We start from the raw sequence: 15,000 nt of genomic DNA, 5'->3' as shown, positions 1-15,000 counted from the left end.
AGTTTTAGTAAATATAATTAGCGACTTAATTACGACTTCCGTCTTCCACCATTATGGAGACCTTATGTTGAAAAAAAAAATTCAGATTTTCATGCTATGTCACCTTTAATAAATGAGGTTTGCCATTATTGATTCATTTATACAAGTATAATAATTTATTTAATGCACCCTATTCTAAAAAATAATGACTAATAGACCAAGAAATATAGGCTGTGCAATATTTGATGCTTTATGCATACTGGGCCGTCCTTAGCTTACACGGTGGCTTTTCCCTGTATGTATATCTATAGAATCAGCAACCAACAATTTGATTCGTAAAAAAATATTCTAATGTAAAAAAGCCTATTTCCAACCGAATGCACACACAAGCCAATTTCCATCTGGAATAATATATAAACTAGGCAAATGATACTTCTTACTCTCACACGAACTACATGGAAAAAAGTCAGAAATGTGAGTTAATTAAAAAGCCTTCTGAAGGCTTTCAGCACTGCTGATTTCATTTGATTTGATATTATATAGGATTATGGTGATGGTGTCAATGATCATTCTATGTTAGATAATTTCTAACATACTGTATATCTTCTGGCATGTGTGTATTTGTGTTGACGATACTGCATGAAGTAAAACAATCACACAGATATATACTTTATACTAACATACTATAGTATAATCTATTTTGAGACTCACCATTATATTTATGATATTTATGTTTTACTTTATTCATTTAAAGAAATGTATCAGTCTATGAAATATGCCCATCAAGACTGAAACGTTATTAATGTTGGTATGTCGTGCTGCTCGAGTGTGTGTGTGTGTGTGTGTGTGTGTGTGTGTGTGTGTGTGTGTGTGTGTGTTTAAATTCAACTTTGTGCGACCCACCTCGTCCCACCCTGACACCCACAGTTTAAAAACCCTTGCTTTAGACGAATAGTCCCGAAAAAGGTGTCCGTTTTCCTCATATGCAGAGAGTTAAACGGAGATAACTGGTTGGAACATTTCCGATGAAAATACAGAATTTATATCAGCAGCTGAAATCGCCAAGAATGCACAGAATGAGGAAAGGATAGAAATAAATATCCACCCAAAGAATGAAGGTATTTTACTTCCCCTGAATTATGACACGGGGGTTAAATCTATTACTATTCTGTGGAAAGTAAGTGGTCAGATAAGATAAATTCCCAAGCCTTTCCTGTATTTATTCATTCCTGTATTTATCTTAAGTGTTGACTTGTGCTATTGATAGTTAGGGGTCACTGACCAACTAGGACAAAACAAAAAAAAAACGCAGTGAACCTGTTCATTTAGTAATGGTAAGTTTAATTTACTTTATATTTACTGTATTAGATCCAACCAATTTTATAGTAAAACACTGTTAAATGTACTGTTTTAAAGTATAAAGAAAAATTAATATATTATATATATACCGCAAAAAAAAATATAAATAAAATAAAATTGTTAGCATGATTAGAATGGCTGTCTGAAGGATTATGTGATTTAAGTTTAAATATAATTTACTTTGAAATTATATAGGGCTTTGGTGATAGATTACTATAAAAAGTGTTATTTTTAATTGTAGCAGTATTTCACAATATTGCTGCCTTGGTTAGTATTAGAGACTTCTTTCAAAAACACATGTGACCCTGGAGCATAAAGGCAGTCATAAATACACCGTATGGGTCAAAATGATCACTTTTTGTGATGTAGATATTTAAAAAAATGTCCTAACTTACATATATCAAAACATTTTACTGTATGCATCGTATACATCTCAGTTTAAAAAAAGCACCCTTACGGCTGCATAGTTTTGTGATCCAGCTAGCGCCACAGTTTATATGCATTGTGTGTTTCACTTTAGCTGTGAGACATTCTTCATTTTGAGACCTAACAGACGGTAGAAACTTTCCTTACAGAACAACCAAACATGATTTTCAGGAAAACATTTATGCATCCTTTTTTAAAAGGCAGTTCTTTACATTTTCTCCGTTACGCACAAGGGCATCACATTGTAGTGTGGGTGAGGTGTTTCTTCAGGTTAAGTAGTATCATGTTGACATACAGTACAGTGCATATTTGTTCCTTTGAACATCTTTTCTGATTCTCATACAAATAGACACACTTCAGTACAAACCAATTAATGCATTTTAAATGGGAGTTATGCAAGTTAATTATTTTATTATATCACAGTTCAACAGAAATCTTCATTTAGTGTCAAATTTTATCTAGCTCTTTTCACAACATACGCTTTTGTTATATATATATACAGTTCGAGATTTGTAAATTGGAATTATGAATTCTATATATGGAGGACTATTAGGATATGATTGTTTGCATTATAACTATGTTTGTAGTCTGTAGGCCAAAGGAAAGTACATTTAAAAAAAATATATGAATACAAATATTAAAAAAAACCAAACACATTATACTAAGTTATGGTGTATTTTATACTTTGGTGTGTTACATATGTGTAACAGAAGCTGCCTGTTACAAACTGCATTTACAGCTTGTTCCATAACTTAGTTACATGATAAGTACATTTTATTTCAAGTTCAATGGCTACTACTAAGTACCTAATTAGGTAATTAATTTCTATTATGACACTTTAAAATGAAGCGTTACCCCTTTTTTTGATACGTAACATTATTCATGACACTGTCCTGTCAGCTTGTCCGAAATGAAACACTTTTCTGTTGTGTAACTTATTGGCAGTGTTACAGGGAAAAAAACCTTTTTTTTAATGTTCTGACCTTGAGTAAGGTTTGGGGGGTGTGTACAGAATAAAAACCACTGCAAACTTCCTGCTAACCCACAGCAGGTGCAGGAGTGTCATCAAGCAGCTGTCTGAGGTTAGTGAAATCAGTATCTTGAGTGCGGTTAGATTGATTGTCTTGTGTAATAGATTCACAGTTTCCAAAAGAAAGGAACACTAGAGGCAGTAAAACTCTGACAACTTTTATTCCTTTTCACACAAACGTTTCGGTTAGTAAAGCGTAGACTAAGTTTTGCACAATTACTTGAAAAAATGTCATGTCATGCCTTTAAAACAATAATAACATGCTGGAATATTTGAAAAGTGATGCTTTTGAATAACATATCTGTGTATTTTCATAGACGGTAGGTTTGTTCTGTGGATCACGAGGCGAGACGAGGAGCTTTAAATCCGGTGTCACTACGGTTGGACGAAACAGATCAAATCTGTGTAAAAGATAGTTGAAATGGCACGGCTGCATGAACAAATGCATTTTAATATCCGTTTTGTATCTGATAACACTATCGGGTAGTTTTAGGGTTGAATCTGGTGTAGGGCATATTTTAGCAGCTGGCCATGAATATTTATATACATACATTCAATATATGATACATACCTATATCAACATAATAAAATGTGCCAGGGTTCACATATTAAACCGTTTTAAAGTCACTAAGTAGACATTTGTCTTTGAAACTACAAGAGGTACATGAGACCAGAGTAAACATACTCCACAAAGTTTTTTGAAAATTCGAATTCTATTAAAAATATAATTACTAAATTAAAAATTTAAAGGTGCAATAGAATGGAAAACTGTCAAACTTTACCTTGTCACAGTTAAATAATTACAGTTGTGTACAAGACATACCATGAGCCTCAAACACCTTCTCGAGTAAATCTCAACATCACCACGCTCCCAACATTTGCATAATGTCCTATACGTCTTCTGAATAATGACTGTAAAATATTAGCCATGATTTTTGCTAAGACTACATGTGTCCTAGATGGTATAATAGATAAATATCGTTCAGGCTTGTAACGTGCTGAGTTAGGATTAATAGACGTTAAAGGATAGCTCGTCTAACTCGAGCTGCAGCAGAAATCAGTCAAAGCTCACTCGGGTCACATTCCACACCTCAAGCTTTATTTTTCTGTCAACAGCGTTACTTATTTAAAGAAAATAACTTAACTGAGCAACAGAAAAGAAATAAAACCATGGGTCCCGCACACAAGTGCTTCTCGTGGCACATGAGTCAAACAATGGTGCTCCGCTCTTAAAGGAGCTACACCTTATTTCACGCGTTACTGGCCCAAAAAAAAAGATCAGCCGTGCACAGCAAAAAAAGTTACACGCTTAGCAATGACAAACGGCTCAGCATATTCTGGAGACGGCTTGTATCAGATTTGGGGTCAGTCTTGAACCTGACCAAGTCACCCACAGCATAGGAGACTGCAACGCTGTAGGCCAGCGGTACAGTAAAAAGATATGAATACAAATAATAAAAAGAACAAAAACATTATATTTAAAAAATTATATCTAAGTGATGTTGTGGCATGCCTACTGTTTGTATGGTGTGTATCACTGCCGGGTTAATGATGTGTATAAATGACAGGATTTTAGTCATAGAACATTTATCTGTATAATATTTGACTTAAGTGACTTGGAAATGGATTTTTAAGCCTTCAGGCATAACTTTTTTTGGTAAGGCTTTGTACATAATAAAGAGTAATTATCTAGTATGTACAATGTAAAAAAAATTAATAAATAAAATTTGAGCAAAACAGATCAACTTAGAAAACTCGTACAAAAATAAATTGAGAAAACTCAAAAATCTGCTGAAGCTGGTTGCCTTCAAATTTTAAGTGGGCTCAACTTTTTTTTAGTAGTAGCTATTGTACTTGAAATAAAATCTTATGTTATGGTACATTTTATACTTTGGTCTGTTACATATGTGTAACAGAAGCTGCCTGTTACATCTACAAAATTACAAAAACTGTAATTACCGGTTGTTCCATAACTTAGTTACACGATAAGTACATTTTATTTAAAGTACAATGGCTACTACTAAGTACCCAACTTTAGGTACTTTACCTTACTTTAGGTAATTACTCTACGTCTGTAGTTCGGCTGTTAGACTAAGTTGAAACACTACATTCAAACACTTCTCTGAGTTGTTGGATGAAATAATCAAGCCAGTATATAATTTGTGAGTCAATTGCTCTGCCAGTCAATCCCTCTGATTAAAATTTTTCACCTTGATGATCGATGTGTACTCTGACTTGGCGAAAAAAGCCTTGCATTGTTCAGCAGTGCCATCAAATTTGCCAGAAAGAGCGAAGCTCACAGGCTTCGGCATGGTTGGAGGAAGCGAGCGAATAAAGTGTGTAAGGTGTTCATTAGCTGCTTGGAGTTGAGTAAGCTGCTCTTGGTAGCTCTTCAGTAACTCAGTCTGGTAGGTGAACGGCGCTTGCAGACTGGAAGCTTCCACTGGATTGTGGACTGGACTGAGGCAGAATTAGAATCCATTTGCAGAAGTGTAATAGGGCACATCTAAAAGGCAATGTCGGTAAACAGGGAGTGGGTCAAAACCAGTAATTCAATCCAAAACAGGCAGACAGAGCAGAAGGGGTAATCCAGGGAGTCGCACACAAGAAGGTCAGGCAGAATAACTAGAATAACGCTCTCGGTAAGGCAGGGTAAACTGGCAATACTTCGCATTTGAACACACGGAGGGCCTCTGGTTATAAAGCCCTCAAACAGGAAGTGGTTGCAGAGGAAGTCGAATGGTTGTGCAAAGCTAGTACTTGGGCGAGGGCTCCCTCTGCTGGTCAGGCGTTACAATAATGAAAAGATAACAGGGCTTAATGAATTGAGACAAACAAGATAACACAGGAGGATACGGAATGAACTAATTAATCAATGCGGGAACATAAACAACTAAGTTAAAACAGTGACCAATCAGGGACATAAACATATCATGTCGACCCCCTTCAAGAATGTGCGCCAACCTTCCCGCGCCAGCTGTTCTACTGGACAGGACAGGAACAGGGAGGAGACAAGTAAGGCCTCCAAGGCTAATCAAGGAGTTCAGGAGGCCACCGGAGGACAAGCCAGCTCTTCTGGAGGCTACTTTTTTGTGGCCTTGGCGGTCGGCAGCCATTTCTCCACCATGGATGCTCCACCGTGGGCTGCTACTATGGCTATGATCTGGGTCCTACTGGATTCCTTCTCCTCGAAGTCCCTCCTGTCCCCTCCCTGAACCACCCTGGACTCTGTCTGGCATGGTCTTCCTCTTTCTACGGTGCAAGGTCGCGCCTCCCGGGAGGCGGTGGCGAACTTTCACGCTCCTAGACTGTTTGTGTTTATATTTCCCATGTGCTCCTATGTTCCTATGAAAACACGTTTACTTCCATTCCAGAAGATGATTTGCCTCTGAGCAAAAAGGAGGTGACACATATAAAATCATCCAATACCGCACGACAGGTGCAAGTTCCTCACAGAAACATCTGTCTGATATAAGTAGAAACTTTTTCTATAATGTCGAGCTCCATAAACTATAGGCTTATCATTTTAGACAGCTAATCTTATTATTGTAATGTTGAATTAAAACGTTACAAAGTACTGAAGTGACCTACTTTTTCCCCAGTGTAAAATGTCCAGTTTGTGATAAAATCAACTTTTCTATGATACTGTTTTATAAATCCAATAAAACTGGTCTGATTTGAGTAAGCCACATGCTCATTTATTTGGTCGGCTTGTGTTATATCTAAAGTCATACATACAAATTAAGTTATACTAATGCTGAATTTATGGATTGTGTTAACACAGGGGTGAAAAGTAAGAGGAATATTGTTAAACATTTACGTGATCTTTAGCATATACAGCTGTAGAAATAAAGTTAGACATAGAAATGTATATTATTGATTATTATATATTATATTATTATTTGCATTTATGATTTTACATAGAAAGAGAAGGACCCCTACATTCTGGGTTTCGTCTCGCACTTCATCATCATGAGACTGTCTCCAAATCTGCTGCTGTTCTTTTCTTTCCTGTCACTTAGTAAGGCTTTGGTTACTTCGTTTAATTGTCAGTCTTACTGTAAAAAAGGCAATCTAAGCAAATGTGTTTCTCTTTCTGTTTAACAGCCGGGGCACAAACAGCAGCTACATTAACATCATCTGCAACAACTGCTTTAAATTCACTTGCATCAACTACACCTGCATCAACTACATCTGCAACAACAACATCTGCATTAAATTCATCTGCAACAACAACCTCTACATTAGCAACACTGGCAGGTAATACCATTATTAGAACCAGAAAATAAAGACAGAGCTGAAATCTTTTGGTGCCGCGTCAAAAGCATGGACCATTCAGCCATCAGAGGCTATTTTTGCAAGAAAAGAAACATGAGTCTCAGAAATCAGTAAGAAATGAAAACTTTTTGTGTTTCTCTCAGCAGCATCGACGATCTTCTATCCATTTGGTTGGGTGGCTGGAGACACCGAACGTTTTATTAATTACAATGAAAGCTATGATTACGTTGCCTTCTCTACCCCATTTTCATTCTTTGGCCGCACATACAACCACACATATGTGAGAATCCAGACTAAACACGAATACAAATATTCTGATAAGCATATTCATACCGGGTTATTTTAATTTATATTTTTCATTCCCATTCCAGGTTAACAGTAACGGACTCCTTACTTTCAGTCAACCTTCAACTGGAGCTCAAGCTTTCCCTTTACCTGCATATGGAAATGAAGATTACATTGCTCCGCTCTGGACTGACCTCAATGACTTTGGGATGGGTGTTTATTCATATCATCAGTACACAGATGGAAGTGTCCTCACTCGTGCCACACTGGATATAAAGCGATATTTCCCTCAGAGGGCTTTTTCTGCTTCTTGGGTCTTTGTTGCAACATGGGACTATGTTAAAACGCGGAATATAAGTGTATTTAATCTTCACTCAGGACCGGTAAATTGTTTTCCAATAGTTTCTTTGTTCAAAGGCTGTATTGACCATTAATCATAAGGTTTTATTTTTTCAGGCAGTCAGATTTCAAGCGGTTTTAATTTCAGGAGGTGGTTTTTCTTTCATTCTGATTAATTATGGTAACTGTGCTGCCGTATCCTTTCCAGCGGAGGTAAAACCAATATACTGTAACGGGATAAAAAAAAATTATATTCCTAATGGCTCTATGTCTTTGTAACATTTTTCCCCCCTTGATTTTAATAGGCTGGATATGACACTATAAACTCCACAGACTTCTTTCAGATTCATTGTTCAACTAATGGCAGCTCCATCCCAATCCTCAAGAACTCGACTAACGTAAATGTTCCGGGTCGCTGGGCTTTACTTGTGAACCCCGCGCCAGGTAAGACTTATAATAGGAGGATGTGTATTACTATTAGTAGACTCTGGCATGCTATTTGTTTGGATTCACACACGTATCGAAGTTGCGCACCTTTTCTTCAGAAACATTCTCAAGAACATACAGAAATTAATTATGAAGTTATTTTACCGTCACATCCACGGGGCCAAGTCATCATTGTCAAACATGAGCATTGTAAATCAGTGTGAAATGTAAAAAAATATATAATTCTCTTGGCAGCACCAGCGATATTTTACCCATTTGGCTCATCAGAAGACACAAGAAATCCTGCTGTTGATGACGGAAGCTCTTCTGTTGTTCAGCTGTCGAGTCCATTTCTATTTTTTGGCCGGACATACCGGCAGATTTATGTAAGAATTTGATTTTCATTCTAGATCTAAATGTGAGTGGTGAACGCATAATATAGTGATCATTGAATTTGAGCTTTCATGTTGCAGATTAATAATAACGGACACATCACATTCAACCAGCCTTCATGGGAATTTGTTCCCTACTCGTTTCCTGCTAATCAAAGTCAGGATATAATTGCTGGTCTCTGGACTGATCTTGACAACCGTGAGAGAGGTGTTGTTTCATATCAGCAGTACACCAGTGGACATGTTCTGACTCGTGCCACTCAGGATATAAAAACATATTTCCCAGATCTGAACTTCAACGCTTCTCAGGTCTTTGTTGCAACTTGGGAAAAAGTTGCTTACTACAGCTTAACCACCACAGTGAGTCTGGTACACTTAAAAAATGTAAATGATTTTATTTAAGCCACAAAGGCAGTGATAAAAGCACTCAGTAATGTTCATAATATATATATATATATATATATATATATATATATATATATATATATATATATATATATATATATATATATATATATATATATATATCATAATACAAAAATGTATTTATTTATTTTTATTATGATAATTGAATGCTAGGTTTAAAGTCATTTTCTTTTTTCATTCTTTGTAGGAAACATCATTTCAAATCGTTTTAATTTCAGCCATTAATTATTCCTTTATTCTGATAAATTATGGTGACATTGCTGTAACAGAACGTCCAGTGCAGGTAAAAGAAAAATAAATAAAATAAACTTATTTTAGTTTTCCTTATTGTGAACGATATGTTACTATTCCCTAATGTATTTTAATGTATATATAAATACTGTTCATATGAAAAATGTTTTTACATGCTTTCAGGCTGGTTATGACACAATAAGCTCCACAAACTACTTTGTGATTCCTGGATCAAACCTCGGCAGCTTCATCTCAAACCTCAGGAACTCCAGTAATGTTGGTGTTCCCGGTCGATGGGTCTTCAGGGTGGACAGCGGATCAAACTCAAACAAAAGTAACCTTACAACTCACACATTACTATCAGTTTGCTATAGAATAGATTACTTTAAAAATTAATGTTATGGCAAGTCCTAACACAAAAAACAAGTCAAACATCATTTCAACCGTGCTGAACTTGTTTTGTTTTGCTGCAGATGTATGACGGGCACATTAAAGAATTATTTCAACATTCCAGGTGTATGTGTGTTTCCCTTTAGAGTACGTCGTTGGACTTCAAGCGAAACTTTCCTCATTTTCTGACCTAACAGATGGCAGAAACATTCAGACCATTATTCATCAAGTAAGAGAGTCAGAGATGCGTGCATCCATTTGATAGCCTTTATTAAAAGACGTGGATAAAATGGGCAGGGTTGAGAAAACGGCAAACAGGAATGAAGAAGGCAAAACGGAAGAAAAGTACGGATAGGGGCGAGGGTCAGTCGATCGGCGAACAATACCCGGTATGCGGGAAATAACACACAGGGAAAAAATAAGGTTAGACTAGTCAAGGGAAGACAAGGAAACATTTTGTACGAACTAGATTTAATACTCGGCAGGTAATGGGCTTTAAGTACACAAGATAATGAGATAACAAGGGGGAGGAGTTAATCAGTTGTCACAGGAAGTACCAAGGGGCAGAGCAACAAGGGAACAAGTAAAAAAAAGGGAAACATACACTTCAAAATAAGAACAGAGAGACACAGACATGGGGCACTTCAGCTGGCGATCATAGCAGAGGCAAACACAACTATGAAAATGTGGTGCTATTAGACAACGTGAGCAAAGTTTGATCTGTTTGTTCGTCTGTGTTTCAGATAAAACAGGAGCTGGTCAAGTACGGTCTGCCGAACAGCATCGAGCTGAAGTTAAGAAAACTGCAAGCGATAAAGTCGTAATATTATTATAACCATAATGTCTGCTTCAGGAAAAGAAGCAGCCCCGTTTACTCAGCCCCTGACGGATCACATATAATTGATCGTGTTTCGTGTTTCCATTTTAACATGCTTTTCAAGTTTTTCAAATCTTACAACGACCTCCTTAAATCTTAAATCACTAGGCGTATTTGCTATATGATATTTCTTCACTTTGACCGACATTTGTTGAATCTTTCATTTAAGTTGTCCTTTATACAAATGGGCCAGATTACTAATCCACATCCACAGACTTTTTACACCATCCTGCTAAATTTCCTTTTTATTCAAAGATGTTAAAATATAATTAATGTCATTTGTTTTTAACAACTATAAAACCTGTTTAGTTGTTCTAGTTCAGAAAGGAAACGTTGTCGTCGTGAGTATTACCCAGCAGGCCAATGTACATCCCAACTGCATTGTCTGCAATTTGCAACAAACTAATGTACAGAATTTCCTTTTTTATTAGTGGCCCACAGATCATTCTCAATACAAACTATTAAAAAGGGCTTAGTAAAAAATATCTATTTTTATTAAAAGGGTACAATAAAAAAACCTGGCCCCTCATTTATCAATAGAGCATACTCACAAATGTGCGCATGATGATTGTGAAATTTGTACTTATGCAGGAATTTGTGTAAATATGAGAACAAAATATAGAGCCTTTTTTCATGCGCTGTTTATAAATGGGTCCCCTGGTATCTGCAGGATAATAACTTTCAGACCTTTAAACAGAAACTGTTTAGTAATATGTATATAAAGCGTTCATGTTTTATTGCAAAACATATTTGCTATATAGTCTTAGTGATCTGGTTCGGTTTAAGGGTGAATAAAGGGATAAAGTCAGGTCAAGGAGTATTTAAGTTAATTATTTATAGCTGTAATTACATGTATGTCACAGTCATTGGCTTTTGTTTGTGTCTCTCATTACCCATGTGCTCTGCGTGACCTAGTTTCTGACTCTTGTTAATTATGTCATAATTTTCAAGAGTGGCTTGTCATTATCCTCCTTTACCTTCCCCATATAAGTTGCATTCTGATCAGTGTTTCTTTGTCCGTTCTTGCCTAAGTTAAGTTGATTTTTAATTTACAATACAGTTTTTGTTGTCCTCTTTCATCCTCATGCAGTTGTAGCTCACCAGGCCTTGACAATGTAAGTGTTTTTAAAACATGCATGTACAAAATAAGTGCACTGGGGGGGAAAAAACATTAAATGTTAGTAGTAGTAGACGCTTAATATAAAGTAAACCTCAAATGTTTATTTAAATTGTGTGAAACAGTGTGAATTAACCCACTTATAGGAATATTGAAAGCACAGACAAGCAGATGTAATTTGTGTGCAAAATTATTTATATATATATATATATATATATATATACATATATATGGTCCAAAATATAATACAACAAATGCTGAAAAGTTATGTAAGACAGTGTCTTAGCCACTTAAAGTGCAAAGTGTGCATAGTAGTGCAAACATGAAGTGCAAAGGCAAAATCAATGCAAGAACACAAAATACAACAATAAATATGAATTGCAAAGAATGCCTGTGGAACAGAAAGTCCATTCAGGTGTGATTATTGAGGAGTCTGATGGCTTGTGGGAAGAAACTGTTCAGCGGTCGGGTTTTGAGGGTCCGAATGCTCCGGTACCAGATGGCTGGAGGTGTGTGGGGTCATGTGCTATCTTGTGGGGTTTGCAAATGCAGCGTGTGGTGTAAATGTCTGTGACAGAGGGCAGAGAGACGCCAATGATCTTCTCAGCTGTCCTCACCGTCCTCTGGAGGGTCTTGAGATCCGATACGGTGCAATTCCCAAAACAGGCAGTGATGCAGCTGCACAGGACGCTCTCAATGGTCCCCCTATAGAACATAGTCAGGATGGGTGGAGGGAGGTGAGCTTTTCTCAGCCTCCTCAGGAAGTATAGGCGCTGCTGGGCTTTCTTGGTGATGGAGCCGGTGTTGAGTGACCGGGTGAAGTTAGCCGCCAGATGAACACCAAGGAATTTGGTGCTCTTGACGGTCTCCACCCTTGATCCGTCCATGGACAGCGGAGAATGGTCACTCTTTGCTCGCTTGAAGTCAACAATCATCTCCTTGGTCTCGTTGACGTTCAGAGATAGATTGTTGGCTCTACACCAAGTTATAAGCTGCTGCACCTCATCTCTGTATGCTGACTCGTCGTTCTTGCTGATGAGACCCACCACGGTCGTGTCATCAGTGAACTTGATGATGCGATTGAAGCTGTGCATCGCTGCACAGTAGTGCGTCAGCAAAGTGAACAGCAGTGGACTGAGCACACAGCCCTGAGGAGCTCCAGTGTTCAGTGTGGTGGTGCTGGAGATGCTGTTCCCGATCCGGACTGACTGAGGTCTGCCTGTCAGAAAGTCCAGGATCCAGTTACAGAGAGAGGTGTTCAGGCCCAGCAGGCTCAGCTTATTATAAGTTGCTGAGGGATGATGGTGTTGAATGCTGAACTGAAGTCAATGAACAGCATTCGGACGGAGTTTCCTTTTGAATCCAGATGTGAGAGGGCGAGATGGAGGGTACGGTTTGGACGATACGCAAACTGTAATGGGTCATGTGAAGGTGGTAGCTGTGTCTTGATGTGCCTCATGACAAGCCTCTTGAAGCATTTCATCACAATTGGTGTTAGTGCGACGGGACGAAAGTCACTGAGGCAGGAAACCACAGACTTCTTACGCACCGGGACAATTGTTGTTGTTTAATTCTTTAAATTGTTCTTATGAATGTTTTTAGCATTATTTGTGAAAAGTTAACTACTAGGCCTACTGAATAAAATATCATTATGTTTGCATTGGCTATTTCATTCAGTACTCTAACCTACCTGAACCTGTTGACCACGTCATTAAGGTTTCTGATTAATAATAGCATGATATTGTTTTGCATTTGCCTTACCGATTATGTTAGGGAAATGAAACATTAAGAAAAAATCAAATGCTTATAATAGCTCGATCAACACAAAGGATGCACCCAAAGGATTACTCACAACTCTTTCGAGCCTCGGGTGTTTCGCAGTGATCATTTCATTCATACCACGGATGCCAAGCGTTCTTGCAAACTGCCTAGGGGACTTCATAGCTGGCTACCAGTCCTGCTATCAGTAGGACCTTATCTTATAAGGATGCAAACACTTTATACTGTGTCCCTATACTAGATGTGTGCATGGTATGTAACTACAGTGTAAATAAACATTGGTATATAGTACCTACAGCTGTATTCCTGTAACTACTCACATGTAACAACAGTCAGTATGGTATGTGTAAGTACAAATATGTAACAGGACATTGGTAACAACACCTTTTTTCCATTTTACCAAGTAACCAAGAAACTAAATTTACATGTCTAGCAAGATGAACGTAAAACAGTATAAAATGTTTGAGAGTCAATGTTTGAGGTAGCTTGGGGTTCATTCTGACTCCGAAGTACTGTGTATACTTTGTCACTGCTGAACTGAAGTTATTCTGCACCAAGATCTCCGACGTCTAATTAGAAATGGTCTGCTTAATATGAAGTGGTATTTGAATGCGGTGTAGGTCGCTTTGAATAAAAGCATCTGCCAAGTACATCAGTCTTATTGCATCGTCTTCAAAATTATTGAAGCATTTTTAACAATTCAGTTTAGTATTTCAGTTTAATAACTGAAGTTCATCAATTATGAAACAAGGTCAGCTATAAGCGGCGGGTAATTGTGGGTAATTGTTTGAAGTTAATTCAATGTTGCGAAATGTGTCAATTATGAAACAAATGCAATGATAAAGCAGCTTTAAAACATGTAAACACTGTCATTATTTATTGCTTACCATAGTGTTTGCAATCAGTTTAATAATTGGTAAATATGAAGTCTCTTTTAAACACCTAAGCAAGCCAAAGACGACAGTGTCAAATTACCCAAACTCCCATTAAGTGATGGAGGGAACTGTGTTTCTGCAATTACTGTATGTAAATTGCATTATATGACTCCTGTTAAAAAAGGCATGGTAAAAAATACAGGCAGGATGAAAGCAGTGGCAAACAAATATGTCGGAGGAAACCACAGAGCAATTCGAGAAAATAAGCGAGGGTCAGTCCACAGCAAACGTAATCCAGAGCAATAAATCCAACGGGGTACAAACAGTGTTCAATGTGGCAGGAAAAGTAAATCAAGGAACCAGGCAGAGATCAGAACACGGGAGACTCTAACCAAGGACAAGCTATAAACAAACCATGAAACAACTAGGAGAGGAATAAATGCTAAACAATACAGAGAACAAAAACAAAATACAGAACGGCACGGTCAGGCAGCTAGCGTTAGGAGAGATCAATGCTCGGCCTCGAGTGACAGGAAGTCCAAGTTTGAATAGTTTAAGTGCCTTGGCTGCAGCTGTGTAATCAGGTAACCGTGTGATGGGAACTGAAGTCTGGAGTAGAATATAGTGCACGAGTCCTTGTGGTGAGCGGGCGATATCTGCCAGTTAATGGAAGTTTTTGGACCGGTTTGTGAAGATACTGTATATATATGTAGCTTGTTTTAACATGTAAAATTTTCATTAGACTTAAGTTTTCAGATGTGAGAAACTTGACAAATTTATGTAAGAATTAT

General features: G+C 37.4%; 1 protein-coding gene across 1 annotated transcript in view; it reads left to right on the top strand.

Moving 5' to 3' along the window:
- The first annotated feature begins 2,811 nt into the window (after positions 1 to 2,811).
- LOC122355348 overlaps positions 2,812 to 15,000 on the top strand; it is a 20,765-nt gene continuing 8,576 nt past the window's right edge. Inside the window, exons 1-13 of the mRNA XM_043253518.1 lie at positions 2,812 to 2,846; positions 6,719 to 6,815; positions 6,902 to 7,054; positions 7,216 to 7,352; positions 7,444 to 7,740; positions 7,814 to 7,909; positions 8,002 to 8,140; positions 8,378 to 8,508; positions 8,596 to 8,874; positions 9,128 to 9,223; positions 9,355 to 9,505; positions 9,708 to 9,790; positions 10,305 to 10,382. Of these exons, the coding sequence (XP_043109453.1) occupies positions 6,767 to 6,815; positions 6,902 to 7,054; positions 7,216 to 7,352; positions 7,444 to 7,740; positions 7,814 to 7,909; positions 8,002 to 8,140; positions 8,378 to 8,508; positions 8,596 to 8,874; positions 9,128 to 9,223; positions 9,355 to 9,505; positions 9,708 to 9,790; positions 10,305 to 10,382 (1,689 nt within the window). The 5' untranslated portion in view covers positions 2,812 to 2,846; positions 6,719 to 6,766. The remainder of the gene's footprint in view (positions 2,847 to 6,718; positions 6,816 to 6,901; positions 7,055 to 7,215; positions 7,353 to 7,443; positions 7,741 to 7,813; positions 7,910 to 8,001; positions 8,141 to 8,377; positions 8,509 to 8,595; positions 8,875 to 9,127; positions 9,224 to 9,354; positions 9,506 to 9,707; positions 9,791 to 10,304; positions 10,383 to 15,000) is intronic.

The sequence above is a fragment of the Puntigrus tetrazona genome, chromosome 12, assembly GCF_018831695.1.
Source record: "Puntigrus tetrazona isolate hp1 chromosome 12, ASM1883169v1, whole genome shotgun sequence".
Classification (NCBI taxonomy): Eukaryota; Metazoa; Chordata; class Actinopteri; order Cypriniformes; family Cyprinidae; genus Puntigrus; species Puntigrus tetrazona.
Note: the sequence above shows the minus strand (reverse complement) of the source record. Positions and strands in the feature narration are given on the sequence as shown.